At 37.2% G+C, this 19274-nt stretch overlaps 1 protein-coding gene across 1 annotated transcript in view; it reads left to right on the top strand.

The window, feature by feature from the left end:
• Nucleotides 1–19274, top strand: part of LOC148955620 (transmembrane 7 superfamily member 3-like) — an 88254-nt gene that overhangs the window by 53423 nt on the left and 15557 nt on the right. The window contains exon 7 of the mRNA XM_089103232.1: nt 16250–16402. Coding sequence (XP_088959358.1) covers nt 16250–16402 — 153 coding nt within the window. The remainder of the gene's footprint in view (nt 1–16249; nt 16403–19274) is intronic.

The raw sequence follows: 19274 nt of genomic DNA, 5'->3' as shown, positions 1-19274 counted from the left end.
GTGTGTAAGTTTTTTTGTGTGTGTAAGTTTCTATGTGGTTGTAAGTTTTTGTGTGTGTTATTTTCTGTGTGTGTGTAATTTTTTGTGTGTGTGTAAGTTTTTGTGTTTGTGTGTAATTTTTTGTGTATGTGTAAGTTTTTGTGTGTGTGTAAGTTTATGTGTGTGTGTAAGTTTTTGTGTGTGTGTAATTTTTTGTGTGTGTGTGTGTTAGATTTTTTTTGTATGTGTAATTTTATGTGTGTGTTTAATTTGTTGTGTGTGTGTAAGCCTTTGTGTGTGTGTAAGTTTTTTTTTGTGTGTGTAATTTTTTGTGTGTGTGTGTATGTTTTTTTTTTGTGTGTAATTTTTTGTGTGTGTGTTATTTTTTGTGTGTGTGTAAGTTTTTATGTTTGTGTAAGTTTTTTGTGTGTGTGGAAGTTTTTTTTTTTGTTTAAGTTTTTTTGTGTTTGTAAGTTTTTTTTTGTTTGTGTAATTTTTTGTGTGTGTGTAAGTTTATGTGTGTGTGTGTAAGTTTTTGTGTGTGTGTAAGTTTGTGTGTGCGTGTAAGTTTTTGTGTGTGTGTAAGTTTTTGTGTGTGTAAGTTTTTTTTGTGTGTGTAAGTTTTTGTGTGTATGTGTCTAAGCTTTTGTGTGTGTGTGTGAGTTTTTGTGTGTGTACCCATATCAATTCTATTTTCCTAAAAGAATATAAAAATTTTCACTTCAATTCAGATTTTTCTCAAACAGATGAAAGAATTTAAAATACTGTTCTAAATTTTTCATAGAAGATAGAAAAGTTCAAGTTCTTTTCTGAATTTTAACAAAGAACATTTCAATTCTAATTCCACAAGAGAAAATAAAAAGCGCTCGCTTCAGTGTTAAGTTCACCGAGATATGAAAAACTTAAAGTTCAATTCTAAATTTTTGCGTAGAAGATAGGAAGAGGTATACTATGATTGTGATTAATTTACATGAAGATAAAACGGTCCACTTTAATTCTAAATTTTTTTAAATTCAATTCCGACCTTTCTCAAAGAATTCAAAAAATTTAGTTCTGTTCCAAATATTTTCCCGGAAGAAGAAAAGTTCAACTTCGATTCTGAATTTTCTCAATGAAAATGAAATAAGTTATTGATCAATTCTATTTTCCTAAAATAATATAAAATTTTACACTTCAGTTCAGATTTTTTTCAAAGAGATGAAAAATTTTTAAATACTGTTCCAAATTTTTCATAGAAGATAGAAAAGTTCAAGTTCTCTTCTGAATTTTACCAAAGAACACAATTCAATTCTAATTTCTCCAGAGAAAATAAAAAGCTTCCACAGATTATTTTCAATGAAGATAAAAGTTTCACTTTAATTCTAAATTTTCTTAAATTCAATTCCGACCTTTCTCAAAGAGATGAAAAAATTTAAAGTTCAGTTCTAAATTTTTCCGTAGAAGATAGGAAAAGTTATACTATGATTGTGATTATTTTCCGTGAAGATGAAAAGTTTCACTTTAATTCTAAATTTTCTTAAACTCAGTTCCGACTTTTCACATAGAGATGAAAAAATTTAAAGTTCTGTTCCAAATTTTTCATTGAAGATAGGAAAAGTTATACTTTGATCGTGAATATTCAAGTTCTCTTCTTAATTTTACCAAAGAACATAATTCAATTCTAATTTCTCCAGAGTAAATAAAAAGCAAAGTAAACTAGAACTCTAACAAAAAAAGCGGCGCATTCCTGCGGCACATTCATGCGGCGCATCCCTGCGGTGCATCCCCGTGGCGCATCCCTGCGCCGCAACCCTGCGGTGCATCCCTGCGGCGCATCCCCTGTGGCGCATCCCTGCGGCGCTTCCCCCGACCCACGGCGCATCCCCCTGCGGTGCATTGCTGGCCCGCGGCGCTTCCCGGGCCCGGGGGACCTTTGCGGCCGGGGGGGAGGGCCTCTGGGGGCGGGGGGGCTGTTGGGGGGTCGGGGGGCCCTTTGTGGACCAGAGGTGGGCCTTTGAGGGTCTGAGGAGGGCGTTTGGGGGGCTGGGGCTCTTTGGGAGCTTGGGGGACCTTTGAGTACCGGGGGCTTCCTTGGGGGTGGGGGGGGGGGATCGGAACCCTTTGGGGTTGGGGTAGGAGGATTGGAACCCTTTGGGGTTGGGTTAGAGGACCTCACAACACTGTTCAAATGAAACTTGTGTATTATAACGACCACAGAGTTTCACCATTAAATTCTCTTTTAAAACCTTTCCTAAAATCATCTTTTAAAATGTCTCTAACTGTTTCGCCGAAATAGTTCCATAACCTGTCTAAAACAGTTTCGCCCAAATAATCTCTAAACGTAATTCAGCGTGTTCCTTTTGTTTTTGGCATCTCTGCGCTAATGCATTTCAAATTAATATGAAACCTGATTCCCGCGCTAAAACAGTTCATCGCTAAGATGTTTCTTGGAGAATTGTTTCCATGGCCTTTGGCTATTAATATCCTTTGGAGTTCGACCAAAAGAGTTGTTTCCGAGGCAAAGACATTAATGACTTGGATCTATTCCTGGAGAATCGTTTCTATGCGAAAATTTTTAAAGTCTGACAGATGATGTCATTGGTTGATTGATCTTTCATGAAAGGGGAAATTAATTTGTTGTTTCTAAGGGGAATTATTGATTCACGATTGGTGAAATGAGGTCGACAGCACAGGTGTTCCAAGGTCGAGGTTGTTGTTGTTGTAAGTGCACGCTCTCAGCGAATGTCAAGGTCGATGTTGTTGTTGTTGACACATTGGAAATTTAGGTCATTGACCCCATTAACCACGTGTTCTCCCTAATGACTCTATGCCCATATATGGGGTGGGCGTGGGAGTCTATGCCCTTATTTGGTGTGGGCGTGGGAGTCTATGCCCTGATTTGGTGTGGGCGTGGGAGTCTATGCCCTTATTTGGTGTGGGCGTGGGAGTAACACCCCCCATTCTACTGACCATCATTTCCCCAAACACATCCAATAGAAGTTTAGAGATAGCCATTTTTTTATGCATATTTGAAAGGTCCAGTAATTATGTCTTTGGGGATGATAACCCCCCAACAGTCCCCAGGGTAAGGGCTATAAGCTAAACTAGTTGCTCATTGTTAACGTTTAAGATTTTTCTGGAAAACGGTGGTCATATAGACTTCGGAGAAGGTTCATTCAGTGTAAAATCGAAAATTCTAGCTCCTTTTTTAAAACTCTAGAGTGATTGGAAGGCAATTAGCCCTTCGCCCCACCCCTTTTCCCAAAATTCTTCCCACCAAAATTTGGAGATAGTCATATATGAGTATAAAATTCGGATGTGGCTCATTCAATTGGAAATCAGAAGTCATAGCGTCCTTTTTAAAATTCAGAAGTGATAGGAGGGCAACAAGCCCCCCCCCCCCACTTCTTCTTTTCCTCAAATGCATTCGATAGAATTTTTAAGATGGCCAGTTTGTTCAAAATAGTCTAAAAACCATATCACAAAGCCTTTGGGGTTGAAACAACCCCCCAGAACCTGGGGAAAGGGCTGTAAGTTATGCCCCGAAAGCAGATTAGGTTTCTAATGAAGGCGTGGTCGTATAGAATTTAGAGGAGGCTCAATTATTTGGAAATTAAAAGTTATAGTTCCCATTTAAGAGCCAAAAGTGATAGAGGGCAACTGCCCCCCCCCCTTACGCCTTCTTTTACCCAAACATATATGATCGAAATTCCATCGCCTCTCTAGATTAACGAAAGGGAAACCAATTGTAATCCAGGCTGAATCCTTAACTATCCTCAATATGCTTCTGACAATCTTTTTCTTGAGTAAGCATTTATGATTTAAGGAAGACAAAGTTATAATTTTTTTTTGTTCCAGCAAAAATGTTCAAATATTTTCAGCAATCAAGGTGGTTGTTTGAAAAGACGTTTAATGTGTTTCTCTTCCTGTATCATTACGATTCGTCATGGTTTAGACTGGAGTCTCTCATACGGGAGTCCCGAAAACCCTAATAAATTAAATAAATACCCAAACTCTTGTTTCTAGTGATTTTTGTTCGTTTCAAATTTGGTTTGCATATTCAATTTAAGCTTTACTCGTTTAAGATTTATTTATCCATTTGTATTAGTACCTGCTGCATGTTTTTGCTATGATTGTTTATTTGATTTGTTTATTTCGTTTTGGGTTTCATTTATTCTTTAATAATAATTTCTTGTTGTTTTGAGTTTTAGTTATTGTAGGTTTTTTTTCTAATGATCTTAAGTTTAATATGGTTTTTACTTTTCTTTGAAAAACTTCTTTTTCTGAAAGTTTGTATGCTTGGTAGATTATTTGATTCTATTTTTGTTCATTTTTGATTTAATGGAGTTCTTTACATTTTTTTGAAAAACTTATTTTGAGGAGAATGTTTTTTTTTAATTAATACTCAAAACAGGAAGTTCATAAGTTCATAAATTTATTAATCCAGATTCACAAACAAATAAATAAATTAAACAGCAATTTCGCGCTGGAGAAAACCTATGAAGATTTTTTCTCCTTAATGAGGTTTTCGGTTATGGAAATTCCGATTGTGCAGTTTTCATTTCGATCCGACACCATTTTTGTAAGGTTTTACGCGAGTTTTGAATTTCCGATGAGGGTTCATTCCTTAGTCTCTAAAGGGACAACCATGATTTTTTTTCATTGTTGTTCAGTCAGTGCCGTCAATTAGGGTGGAAGGCATATGCCCCTCCCCGCTCCCCCTTATATTTTGAAAATACCGTTTTCGTTTGTTTTTTTTTTATTGAAGAATCCCTCGTTTTACATTTTGATTGAAAATTGAAAAAATTGTCCCCGCCTAGATATCGAAAAATGCATTTCACCCTCCCCCCGAACAGTTTCGTAAATTGACGTCCCTGGGTTCAGTGACGCCAACTGATTCTATATGACTCAATTTGTATTGGTTCCTCCCATCTTCCCTATTATCATTGTTCACACAGCTTTTATTGACGTAGCTAAAGAAATTTTTCCGCATGCACCAATCAAAATCGATCTTTCTTCAAATAAAACTTGATTTTATTATCTTCGTTTGCCGTAAAGTGTAAGATTTTATTCGAAGTATTATGAAATCGCTTCTAAAGATAACCCGCTGTATGTGCTATTCACGTCTGAGATAGATTCAATTACCTATGAAACAAAAAAAAACAACAAGTTTTTCCGACTGAAAATAAGGAGCAATATTAAAACTTCAAACGAACAGAAATTATTCCATATAGGTGGGGGTATGCCCCTCCTCGATACCTCACTCTTCAGGCTTGAGTTGTTTAGTTCCATAAATAGCCTTTAATTTCTAATTAAACGATCCTTGTGTTTCAGGAGTCTTTCTTAAAGAATTAGGACAAAGGCAAACTTTAGCGTAAACCGCGGGGTATTAAGGAGGGGTATTCCCCTCATATGTGGAATATTTTCTGTTTGTTTTAAGTTTTGATTCTGCTGCTTACTTTTAGTTGAAAAAATCCATTTTTTATGTTTAATCTCTTACTGTTTTTCATATAATGGCAGGAAATCTACCCCCCCCCTTTCCATGCAAAATCTGCTACAAAAAATTCCTCCATAGAAATTTCCTTTCTTGTAAAATCCCCGGGAAAACTTTGCTGAAAACTCCCGCGAAAATTTCCTATTTACAATTCCACCTGGAAAATTCTCCTAAGCTTTTTTTTGAAAAAAAGACTTGTTTTTTATTTTATATCTGATCATTTTTCAAATCATACGGAAAATTTTCCTCTTGTAAATTCTCTTTCCTCCAATGGAAAGTTTTTTCCAGAGGTAAATTCCCACATGTAGAATTTCTCCCGCGAAAAATTCCTCCTCGGACTAATTCCCCTGACAATTCCAATCCTGCTGAAAACTTCCCTGGTACCAAAAACTTACCCCAGCATCTTCACGTGTAAAGTTGAATTGCCAAAGAGAAACTAAAACAAATAAAGCCCCTCTTCCCGAAATCTCATCTCATCTCAAAATTTCGATCAGACAACTTTGGAGAAAAAGGGGCGTGGGAGAGGGTTCGTTGCCCTCCAATCTGACTGTCACTTGAAAAGGGCACTATAACTTTTAATTTCTCTTCGAATGAGTCCTCCCCCGATGTTCTAGGACCACTGGTTCTATGCGATCACCCTTGGCAAAAACAAAGAAATAAAAAAGTAATAATATTAAACTGGCACCCGGATGCCAGTTTAAAATTTCTGACAAAAAAAATACACAATTCCACATTTTTTTTTGGATGGCAACTTGAAAGTTCTACAGTATGTTTCTCTACCTAGAGTATGGTACAGTGTCATTTCATTAAGATTCCTTGACTTTTGGGGGTGTTTCCCTTCTTTTTTGAAAATCGCTTAAATTTTCTCAGGCTCGTAGCTTTTGATGGGAAACATTAAACTTAAGGAATTTTTTTATATTTATAGTCAGCATAAAAATCTAATTCTTTTTGTGTATCTATTGTTATCAAAATTCTGTTTCTTAGAGTTTGGTGGCTGTTGTGCCGTGTCACTCCTTACTCACAGTTCATTACCACGAACTGTTTGATACAAAAAAAGGTACTTACATATTATACCAACTACAATGTTGTTCTCGATCTGTTGTATAACCAGTTGCTCCGGATACCCCCCCCCCCCTAACACACACACACACATACGCACTCTAGTAAGATGAATCCTCGAAATAAATGTCTCTACCACCTTGCCTGAACTCGAATGTAGGACTGTCAGTAAACATCATACGCTTGCGGTTGGATTGTCAATAAAATTAGAAAGACTACAATCCAATCGTTAATAACAAAAAAAAATTCACCTTCGGTAAAACTTCTTGCCGAGATTGACAGTTGTCAATGTCAAGAAGGAAATTTTTCTTTAGTTTGGTACAATTTCTAAGTGTGGTAACCCGGCGCTGCTCTAATGAATGGAAAGTTTTAACTAAGTTAACAAGTTTCTTACGTATCTAGAGTTTAAAAGTTAGTCTGTAATTGCACTAGAGGGTTTTAATTCTATTTTGTCTTAATAAGCAGCTAAGTGTATTTTAATCTTGAACAGAACAAAGGGAGGGTGTTCTTCAGAAAAAGGTCTGGTTTCCAACTTTGCATCTCAGATACAATCTGAAAGGCTCCCTATGTAACTTGGGTACTGTTCAGGATACACGAGACAAGACTGGGAGAGCAATCTGACTGCTCGAAATAAAGGTACTGAACGTGAAGGCCTTATCTAGGGGAGGGGCTTACTGGGTTTGAACCACTTCCCCTGGAATTTTCGTCCGACTCGTAAAAAGTAACAAAAATGCAAACAAACAAACTTTTGATGCCTTTGGTAAGGTTTTTTCTGTAATCCCCCCCCCCTCCGAACAAAAATCCTGGATATCCCCTTTCCGAGCACAAGAAACAAACCAAGCGATATTATGTAGATGGAGATAGTTTTTAATTTTAAATTAAACTAAAAAAATTTAATTTTTTTTCAAGTGAAAGTAAAAGTCGAAATAAATCCCAAGCAAATAAATTGCCTCATGTATGAGATTGCCTCTCCCTCCCAGAAGAAATCCTGATTCAGCTGGAAATCTCGTGATTTGCAATATTTTATTTTCAACCCCCCCCCCTTTTTTTTTGCTGTTTTATTTAAATACCCCCCCCCCCCAAAAAAAAAACAAAAAACTCGTATCCCAACTCCTACAGAAGATAGTTTCTGTTTGCTTTATTTTTTGCACCAGCGTGAATGCGTCTAATATTATTCCTAATATTATGTTTATTTCGATTTCTATGTTAACAATAACAGTAGCTGAAGCTACCACAATTTTTTAATTTTAAATAATTAAGCTGCATTTTCGTATCGGAATCTGTTTAGCGCCTCTTTGCTGTTTTATTTATATAGCCCCCCTCATCCCAAAAAAAAAATATATGCTTGTGTGTAATCTTAATTGCACATTATTACAGAAGATTTTTTTTCCTACTCAAACGGATAGGCTATGTGTTTTTCAATGTAGGCTACCATCCTTGACATGACGTCTATTTTGATTCCAGTATTAATTATAACAAGTAGCTGAAACTATTATAATTATTTAACTTCAAATGAGTAAGTTATATTTCTGTACCGCTGGCCGTTTAGAGGGTTTTTATTTGGGTACCCCCCTCCCCCCAACAAAAACATCAATACTCGTATCTAGCCTCAATTGCACATTCGTGCAGAATATACTTTTTGTCGTGCACCAACATATATGTGTGTTTTAATATATCATCCCTGATATGGCGTCTATTTTGATTTAAATATGAACAATAACAGTAGCTGAAACTACTACAATTATTTAACTTCAAATGAGTTAGCTATATTTTTTTACCGCACTTCGTTTAGCGTCTATTATCTCACTCCTTTGATAGATGTTTGCAAATACGACGCGTGCTTGTCTAATCAGAGCATTCATAACAAGAGAGCAACCAACTAATTAATCACTTCAAAGTCAGTTTTTCTGAAAATTAATTATCAAATATGCGTCCTGTCGCATGTGCTCTCTGCAATGTCATCACATTTCCTAGCGAAATTGATTTGATTTTTTGCTTACATTGTTGCGTCGTTTCTTTTTTTCACTGATTGCAAAGGTAGACATTGAAAAGTAGTACTTTCGTTTTTTCTTAATGGCAGCTACAATAGTTTTTACTTGACTTTAATTCATCATTTCTTTCTTTTCAAGTAGTTGAAATGGTAACGGTATTTTTTTTTTGTTGTCTAATTGTAAGGGATTATAATATTCCTTTATATGTGTAGACAGTGATCCCTCTTAAAAGTTCAACAAAGAAAAATCTTACCGTGCTAGACGCCATATTTTCTTGGTGTATGTGTGTGTTAATATATGGCAATTATTAACTTTCAGGAAAACTCTTCCTGAAATTGGAAAACTGGAAAAGGAAAACTCTTCTATGGCAATTATTAACTTTCAGGAATATATTGATAATTATAATTTTCGAAAATATCAAATCTCGATCATGCTCGCGTGGGTGATGGGAGGGGGGGGGGTCTGGGCCCAGGCCCCTTACATCCTAAATTTTCTTGAATTTCTTAGCACTTCTTCTCATCATTTTTTATTACCCCCCCCCCCCCCCCTCTGGAAAAGGCTCCAGCGTGCGTGTTTGATCTTGATAGAGACAAAGCATTAAAACCATCATATCAGCCCTTGCAAAATCTATGCAAACTTTATAGGATGGCTGGCCCCCAGTCCCCAATTGTACTTCCTGGCTGAAGGGCCACGGAACGGAGATCAGAACCGCCGGTTTGGACCTGAAGGGTTTAGTGTTGCCATACTTACTTCTACTGCAAAATCTATTGGTTAAAATAAAAAAATACATTCAAAATAATAAAGGAAGATTAGATATCTTGGAAAGAAACTGTCAATACAGTTAACGAATCCATCATATTTGGAATGTTTTAGGCTGGAACACCTTAAACTTGATGAAATTTATTACGATGAATATGCGTTCTCTCGAATAATTTGAAACAAAAATACCTATGCAACATTTGATCTTTGTTACGGAGGTAACTCCACCTAATAGTAGTTTTATTATTTATTTTCTACCACTAAAACCCGAAAATTTATTATGTTCCCAACAAAAACCAAAATTTTATAATCTTATGTCTTGCATAGGGCTTGCGATATCCTGGGAAATGGGATTTTGGGGACCCTGGGGTTTTTCCTGTAAAAAATGACGGTGGTTCCTGGGTACCCAAGAGGTTAAAATAGGTTTTAGAAAAAAAAATATAAATTATATTGCCAATAGACTTAACTATTAAAAGGAGTTTGATGTGTTCTTTAGCATTAACATTTGGCGAAATGCGTTTGTATAAAATGATATTTTGATGTTTGACGGCTGGTATCAGGAGTAGAAATATGGCTGAAAGCCATTGTCATTGTGGAGGGAGGGCGTATAACAAAATAACCCTTTTGAATTCAACTCCATTCACACGACAATCCAATTGCCTTCACACCAATTAATTCTATAGTTTCTTTACTTTCCGACTCTGACAAATCGCTGGTGTCAAGCTTTAAGTTCCTATTAGATATTTTCAATCTTCGTAGGTAAAATTTGCTAGACTGGCTTCGAAGGGAGGATCAGAGGGAATAAACTGTGACTGAACATAAGTTGCCTTGTTCATCCTCCCTTAAAGAACTGCTTATCAAACGGTTTTCGTAATTGTCTCAGAAGTGTAAAATTGTGAGGTACGACCTGTAAATGTACCAATTACGACATATTGTTCTTTTTGTAGATTAAAAAATATGTGTAGATTATATATGTAGATATGTAGATAATAAATTATACGTTTATTTCGTATAAAAATCCTTTCTTATGAACTTAAATCCAATTGAGGATCATAGACAACTCTATAGTGCGGGCAAGTCCAAGTCAAGGAGTAGTCCTAGAAACTTCTAGAAAATTTGCTTTTTTTTAGCTACCCCCTTCATTCCCAAATACGTCTGATCGAAGTTTGGAGATAGGTATTTTGTTCACAATAGTGGGAAGGTCCATTAAATGATCATCCAGGTATAACATACCCCACACATCCCCTAGGGTAAGGGCTGTAAATAATGAAAGGTGCCCATTATTTAAACGTATTGGTTTTTCAATGGAAAAGCTAGGCGTGTAAGATCTCGAGTTTCTGGTCAGCTAGAAACGTACAGAGATCGTTCTTGGGGACAAGAACAGCTTGCTTTTTGTTGCAGCAGGGGGGGGGGAGTAGAGGACCCAGAAGTGTTCCCAAAAGGATACTCTGGAAACGACATGCGTACCTGTATAACTCAAGAAACGCATTTGCATCTGATTTTTCAAATTATTTACAATATATCGGGAACTCGGGAATAGCTTAAGGGATCAAGCTGAAACGTTGAGGGAGTGTCTATAAATTGTAATTTGAGGAGTGGGGCCGAGGTAAATCGAATGAACTATGTATATCCAGTTCATCGAAATACTTACCGTGTCTGCAATATCTCAAGAATGGCATGGGGATGGAATTGAAACTTTCAGATGCTTTTGGGCTAAGGAAGGGGGAGGCTAGGGCAAGAGAAATGCAAATTTAGTACTTGGAGAGAGGGAAGGCGCTAAACAATTTCTGTCTCAAGTTCATACAAATAGAACATTTCTGCATTATAAGCTCCCAGGAGACTTTATTTATGAGGCGGTAAAAATTACGTGTCTACAATATCTCAGGAACGCCCAAGTGCATCAAGTTGAAACTTTTAGGGAATGCTCTGGGGGAAATTGAAGTTTAACAAAAAACAGTGTGTAAATCTAGGTCTATCAAGAATACGGTATTTTGAGAATACGATCATTTTGATAGACTTTGTCTTAAGGAGCACAGGAAAGGCAATGGGAGACCATGGAATCAAATGGGGAGGAAAAACTCTCCTGGACTAATATTATGCTGATGATTTAAGCATCCTAGATGAAAATGTGAGCAAAATGGATGAAATTTTAGAGGTTTGGCGAGTTCAGGGTGCTAGAATAGGTTTCAAAATTAATCTTAAGAAGACTAAGTCACTAAGGCTAGGAATAAGTGAAGATAAAAAGGTGACGTTGGGTAACGAAAAGATTGATGAGGTGGGCGGCTGCACCTACCTTTGTTAGTATTATTAGTAAAGACGGTGGGGTGGGAGCAGTGAAGATGTTCAAAATGGAATAGCCAAGGCTCAGCTTTTTTTTTTCACAGTTAAAAAAAAGTTTGGAAGAATAGGAAGATAAGTCTGCAAACCAAGATTAGAATATTGGAAGCTACAGTGATGACAGTGGTCAGATATGGCTCTGAATCATGGGCGTTCCAGAAAAAAAAGGATGTAGATTTGCTAGATGTTTTTCAGAGAAATTGCCTACAGATTGTTCTGGGTACCCGGCTGACTGACCGTATTTCAAACACTAGGCTACACGAAAAGTGTGGTTCAATCCCGCTTTCTTGGGCTATAATGTGAGAAAGGTTGAGACGGTTTGGTCACATTCTGTAGATGAAGAATGACAGATTGCCAAAGATTGTTCTTTTGACCAACCGTCTAGAGCTAAGCAGGAAGTTGGTCGTCCTCGTCTGGGGTGGGAGAACGTCATATCCGCCCCCTCCTAGAAAGTTTCTCCCGTAGAAAATTTTCTCTGGAGAATTTAACCCATAGAAAACTCCCCCATGGAGAGTTTCTCCCGTGTAAATTCCTCCAGTGTAAGATTTTTCCTGGACCCCCCCCCTCTAGGAAACTTCCCTCTCCACAAAAAATTCTCCCCTTTGAAAATCCCCCAGTAGAAAATTCATCCCCCCCCCCAAAAAAAAAGTCTGTATACTTCCCAATAACAATTAAATTAATTAAAAAAAAACAAGTTTTTTCAACTGAAAGTAAGGGGCAACATTGACACTTAAAACGAACAAAAATTATTACGTATACTGGCTGGTTCGCCCCCTAGTCAGTACCTCTCTCTTTCCGCTAAAGTTTGAATTTTGTTCCAATTCTTTAAGAATGACCCCTGAATCACAAACGCCGTTTAATTATAATTAATTAAAAAAACTCCGAAAAATAAGTTTTTCAAAGAAAAGTAAAGGCCATTTTAAACTTAAGCTCAGGAGATACAAATACCTGTTAAAATTGAAACTCAAAACGACCAGAAATTACTATTAGCTTCTGCAGTGAGACGATACCCAAACTCTTGTTTGTAGTTATTTTTATTCGATTCAAACTTGAATTGCATATTCAATTTAAGTTTCACTCGTTTTAAGATTTATTTATTCATTTACATTAATATATGTTGTATGTTAGTTCGCATTGATTGTTATTTAATTTCTGTTCGTTTTAAATTTCATTTATACTTTAATACCAAAATATTTGTTTTCGTTTTAAGTTTGATTTTCATATTCAATCTAAGCATTACTCGCTTTAAGATCTATTTATTCATTTATGTTATTACTTGTTGTATGTTTTTTGCTATGATTGTTTGTTTAATTTCTGTTCGTTTTGGGTTTCATTTATTCTTTAATAGTAATTAATATTCTTTAATCCAATATTCTTTAATCCAATCAAAATTTTGATTGGAAGTGTTTGGGAGAATGCTGGGCGTGGGGGGGGGCTAGTTGCCCTCAAATCACTTTCGACTATTAAAAAGAGCACTAGCCCTTTAAATTTCAAATTCAATATACCTGTTTTGAAGATTCTACGATAACGCGTACTATAAAAACATTATATGCCCCCAGGGTATAACTTAAAACTCTTGCCCTGAGGGTTGTGGGGGAGTGTCCTCCTCAAAAACATATTTTCTATTTGGAAATCAATTACACTGAACAAAATGGCTATCTCAAAAGTTTGAGTGGATGTGTTTGGGAAAATGATGGGCGTGGGGGGGGGGGGGCTAGCTGCCCTCAAATCACATTCGACTTTTAAAAAGGGCCCTAGCTCTTTAATTTCCAATAGAATGTGCCTGTTTTGAAGTTTCTTCGACAACACCTTATATAAAAACCTTATATGCCCCGAGGATATAGCTTAATACCCTTGCCCTGAGGGCTGTGGGGGAGTGTCCTCAAAAATATATTTTCAATCTGGAAATCAACTACGCTGAGCGAAAATGGTTATTTCAAAATTTTGATTGGATGTGTTTGGGGAAATGATGGGTGTAGGGGGGGGGCTAGTTGCCCTCCAATCACTTTCGACTATTAAAAAGGGCACTATCCCTTTGAATTTCCAATCGAATGAGACTTTTTTGAAGTTTCTACGATAATTCTTTCTATATAAACCTTATATGCCCCCAGAGCACATATCACCACCCTTTACATAAGGGCTCTGCGGGAGTTTCCTCGTCAAAAACATCTTTAGTTTGTCGAAACCTGCTACGTTGAACAAAATGGCTATCTGATAATTCATAGAGGATGGGTTTGGGGAAATGATGGGCGTGGGGGGGGGGCTAGTTGCCCCCCAATAACTTTCAACTATTAAAAAGGGCACTAGCCCTTTAATTTCCAATCGAATGAACCTGTTTTGAAGTTTCTACGACAACGCCTTCTATAAAAACCTTATATGCCCCCTGGGTATAACTTAAAACCCTTGCCCTGAGGGTTGTGGGGGAGTGTCCTCCTCAAAAATATATTTTCTATCTAGAAATCAACTACGCTGAACAAAATGGCTATCTGAAAATTTTGATCGGATGTTTTTGGGGAAATGATGGGCGTGGGGTGGAAGGGGGCTAGTTACACTCCAATCACTTTCGACTATTAAAAAGGGTACTAGTGCTTTAATTTCATATCGAAAGATTCTTTTAGAAGTTATGAAGACAACGTCTTCTTAAAAAACCTAATACGTCCCAAGGGCATAAATTAAAACCCTTGCCCCGAGGGCTGTGGGGGAGTATCATCCTCAAAAATATATTTTATACCTGGAAATCAACTACGTTGAACAAAATGGTTATCTCAAAATTTTGATTGGATGTGTTTGGGGAAATGATGGACGTGGGGGGGAGGGGGCTGGTTACACTCCAATCACTTTTGACTTTTAAAAAGGGTACTAGCTCTTTAATTTCCAATCGAATGAGCCTGTTTTGAAGTTTCTACGACAACGCCTTCTATAAAAACCTTATATGCCCCCAGGGCATAACTTAAAACCCTTGCCCTGAGGGTTGTGGGGGAGTGTCCTCCTCAAAAATATATTTTCTATCCGGAAATCAACTACGCTGAACAAAATGGCTATCTCAAGATGTTTAATTGGAAGTGTTTGGGGAAATGATGGGCGTGGGGGGGGGGGGGACTAGTTGCACTCCAATCACTTTCAACTATTAAAAAGGGCACTAGCCCTTTAATGAGCCTATTTTGAAGTTTCTACGACAACGCCTTCTATAAAAACCTTATCTGCCCCCAGGGCATAACTTAAAACCCTTGCCCTGAGGGTTGTGGGGGAGTATCTTCCTCAAAAATATATTTTCTATCCGGAAATCAACTAACCTGAACAAAATGGTTATCTCAAATTTTTTATTGGCTGCGTTGTGAAGACCAATGGGAGTGGGGGGGCTAGTTGCCCTCCAATCACTTTCGACTCTTAAAAAAGGCCCTAGCTTTTTGAATTTCCAATCGAATGAGCCTTTTTTGAAGTTTTTACGACAACGCTTTCTATAAAAACCTTATATGCCCCTAGGGTATAACTTAAAACCCTTGCCCTGAGGGTTTTGGGGGAGTATCCTCCTCAAAAATTATATTTTCTATGTGGAAATCAACTACGCTGAACAAAATGGCTATCTCAAAATTTTGATTGAATGTGTTTGGGGAAATGATGGGTGGGGGGGGCTAGTTACACTCCAATCACTTTCGACTAATCAAAATGGTACTAGCACTTTAATTTCCAAACAAGTGAGCCTGTTTTGAAATTTCGACGACAATACCTTCTATAAAAACCTAATATGCCCCCAGGGCATAACTTAAAACCTATGCTTTGAGGGTTGTGGGGGATTGTCCTCCTCATAAAATATATATTTTCTCTCTGGATATCGACTATGCTTAACCAAAACGGCTGTCTCAACATTTTGATTGGATGTGTGTGGGAGAATGGGGGGGGTGGGGGGGGGGCTATGTGCCCTCCTATCACTTTCGACTATTAAAAAGGGCACTAGAACTCTCAATTTCCAATCGAATAAGCTCCCTTTGAAGTTTTTACGACAACCTCTTCCATATGAAGTGCCTCTGGGAAAAAAAAGTAAAATAAATAATAATAAATAATAAAACATTGGAGCCGTATGGCCTTTATTATAGGCAACGCTACAGCGTTGCCTCTGATAAATAGCTCTTTTGAAAATGCTAAAAAAAAACTTTAGCGTAAAGAGCGAGGTATTGACCAGGCGGTGAACCCCCTCATATAGCTAATAATTTCTTTATAAAGGACATTATAACTTTTAATTTCTGCTCGAATGAGCCCTTTTCGAATATTCTAGGACTATTGGTTCGATGCGAATATCCCTGGGGAAAAAAACAACAAATAAACACGCATCCGTGATGTTTCTTATGGCAAAAAATACTAAATTCCACATTTTTGCAGATGGGAGCTTGAAGCTTTCACAACAGGGTGCTCTAATACGCTGGAAATGAATATATTTGGAATCAGAATAAGAAGCCAATCCTTTTGAAATATATATATATATTGGTATCAAAATCCCGTTTTTTATAATTTCTGTTATTATTGAGCCGTGTCACTACTTACTTACAGCTTGTTACTGCGAACTGTTTGATACTATCCAAATTAATCTTGCAGTATCCAATTATAAATTTTTTCATTTTTTTTTTTTTTTTTTTTTTTTTTTTTTTTTTTGTAGGGGTCACACTGGTTGCTGCTTTTAGTGGTATTATCGGTGGAGGCATCTGGTTAGCTGTATGGTATATAAAGGCAGAACCCACCCTTTCAGTGCTTCTTCCTACCATTCTTCTTGGCTTTCTGTCAGCTTGCTGTGTTTATTATGTTCCACTTAGTAAGTACCTCATTTGTTATTACTTTATTTAAATCATGCTCTTAAACATTTTAAACATATTTGTTTGTGTTTAGCAGGGTGGACATGTGTAATATTCCAAATAGCTATTGGATTTTAGAAATTCTGAGATCTTGTAAAAAATAAATGTAGAAAGAATCTAGGATATGACCAAAATAACTAATTCTGGTATTATTCGTAATGCTTAAGGTACATAAAAAATCTCCCAAATGATGCTGATAACCAGGGCGTAATTAGCAGGGTCTAAGTAACATTACACATGAGCAATAAGAAGTCTGATTCGTGGGTTTTTCTATCACTGAGGCCTGCTGAATGAGGCATAGGGTCCTAGCTTTGCTTGGGCTGTGACCTTCTCAAGAAGAGTACGAATGTATCTTTGAATGTCTTTGGAATTGGAACACTCTGACCCTTTTGTCATAGTTTTAATTGTGTTTTTGTGGACTTTGAAGCTTCTGGCTGGAATCGTTTATCTGCTTATTCGACTGACCAACCCATCGACATAAATCCGAATTTCTGTGTATATATTCCTGTAGAAAAAGGCCGGTTCGCGAGCTTTTACCGTCTTCTTTCCTATTGCCTGTCTCTCTTTGGTTGGCAGCCCCGGCCTTTGGCCAACGCAAAATCAGCCTCTCAAGCTAAATTCCGACTGAGAACGATAAGCTCTGTAGAGTGAAAACGTCATAGCGATAAATCAAGGAGGCACACTTGTGCCTCTATAAAGAGGCGACCCACCACAATGTTAAGCGATTTCCGGTCCTAGCGGTCGCAGAGAGACAGCGGTAATCGCATTTTGTAGCCAAACTAAGCTCAAACTAAGAAACGTGCAAAATTTCCCCCCCCCCCTCCGACTTTATCTTCATGGGTAAAAGTGGGCCGGAAGTTTCGACCCTCCGACCACAGCTCCCCTTGAACGTTGTCTGATTGGGCTGAAGTTTAAATGTTAAGCTGTCCTAGGTCCCGGGAGCTTATCTTCGAAATTTCATCTCAATCCGATCACTCCTTCCCTGTTTTCCAAAAAACAAATATAGCCACTTAAAGTTAAAAAAATTTTTTTTTGTTATCCACGCCTAAAGGCTACAGTTGGCAACTGATCCGGGTGAATGAGGACTCATTCAAAGCAGAATTCGACCTGTTAGGGCCTTTTGATATTTTCAGACAAAAAAAATTATCCCCCGAATTTACAATTACGAAAACCCTCGTTTTCCTGTAAGATCCCATGTTAATATTTCCCACCACAGCCCCCCTGTAACGTTGTTTGATCGGGCTGATATTTAGAGGATAAGCTTTCCTGGGGCCGGGGAGCTTATCCTCGAAATTTCAGCTCAATCTGATCACTCCTTCCCTGTTTTCCAAAAAACAAATATCAAGTTTTGTGGGGATTTGCTTGCGTTAAAAATAGATTCCACTTACTAAAAAACAATTACAATTGTGTCTCTTTAGTACAGCGTTCGATACTCCTGACTATCAGGCGGAAGACCCGGGTTCGATTCCCCGTTAGAGGAAATTTTTTATATACTGAATTTAAAGTTTAAAAAAGAAACTCAGTATCTTTTTTAAATTATTTGAACAAAATTACGTTTTCTAAAGAGTTAAAGCGCCTGAGTTACAAGGTTGACCCTTAAAACACCCTGTCGAGAAAGAAAAGAATAATACGCAATCATCTAAGAGTTAGTCAAGCAATAATAAGTAATAAACTGTACAAAAACGTGCAGAAATTATTTGGAAAAAAACTACGTTTTCTAAAGAGTTAAAGAGGCTGAGTCACAAGTTTGAACTTTAAAACGTACAGGGATTAGAAGGTACAGTTGGGGGGCTGCCGCCCCAAACCCCCGCTTTCGCAGCCTTTAAATAAAATAAAAAATTTTTAACTGAAAGTAAGGAGCGACATTAAAACTTAAAACGAACAGAAATTATTCCGTATATGAAAGGGGCTGTGCCCTCCTCAACGCCTCGCTCTTTACGCTAAAGTTTGACTTTCTCACAACTCTTTTTTTAAACAATAGAAACTTTAGCGTAAAGAGCGAGGCGTTGAGGAGGGCACAGCCCCTTTCATATATGGAATAATTTCTGTTCGTTTTAAGTTTTAATGTCGCTCCTTACTTTCAGTTAAAAAATTTTTTTTTAATATAAAGGCTGCGAAAGCGAGTGGTTTGGGGGGTAGCAGCCCCCCAACTGTACCTTCTAATCCCTGTACGTTTTAAGGTTCGAACTTGTGACTCAGCCTCTTTAACTCTTTAGAAAACGTAGTTTTTTTTAAATAATTAGCATTAAGAACTAAATGAACTCAAATGTAAAGAGAAGAGTTTGATGGAGTGACTTCTCCCTCGTATGCGTAAAATTTATAATTTATTTTGAAAAGCTACTGCACGTAAATGCACCCTGTTTTCTGAAACATGTTTATATAAAATTTAGCTTTAGTGCAAATAGCAGATATTTGATGGGCGGCAACCTCCCTCCTCTCATCGTACTTGAGATACCACTAAATAAAAAATATAAAAGGACAGTAATTAGATAAATAAAACAACTGTCTCGAATGAGTTAAGAGTTAGGCCAAAATATTTTAGAAATGATGGATCCAGATGCTGCTCCTTAAAATAAGATAGACAAAGTTGATGGAGATCTCCGCCATTTGATTCTTTATTTTTCAAAAGTTTTGTCCAAATAGTTCTACATTTGTATAATCAAAGCCTGTTCATTTGTTTGGTTATATGGCAAATTCACTTATGATTGCAAAATATAAGACTGAGAATCTAAAGTTCTTCCTAACATAGGTTCCACGAATCCGTTGTTCGACGCAAAATTTTCAGCAGAACAAGTTGGAGCATTCTGATTTATTTAATGTAAATTTATTTTT

This window comes from Artemia sp. Qi Xiang Cuo, chromosome 2 (genome assembly GCF_049724085.1).
Source record: "Artemia sp. Qi Xiang Cuo chromosome 2, ASM4972408v1, whole genome shotgun sequence".
Classification (NCBI taxonomy): Eukaryota; Metazoa; Arthropoda; class Branchiopoda; order Anostraca; family Artemiidae; genus Artemia; species Artemia sp. Qi Xiang Cuo.
Note: the sequence above shows the minus strand (reverse complement) of the source record. Positions and strands in the feature narration are given on the sequence as shown.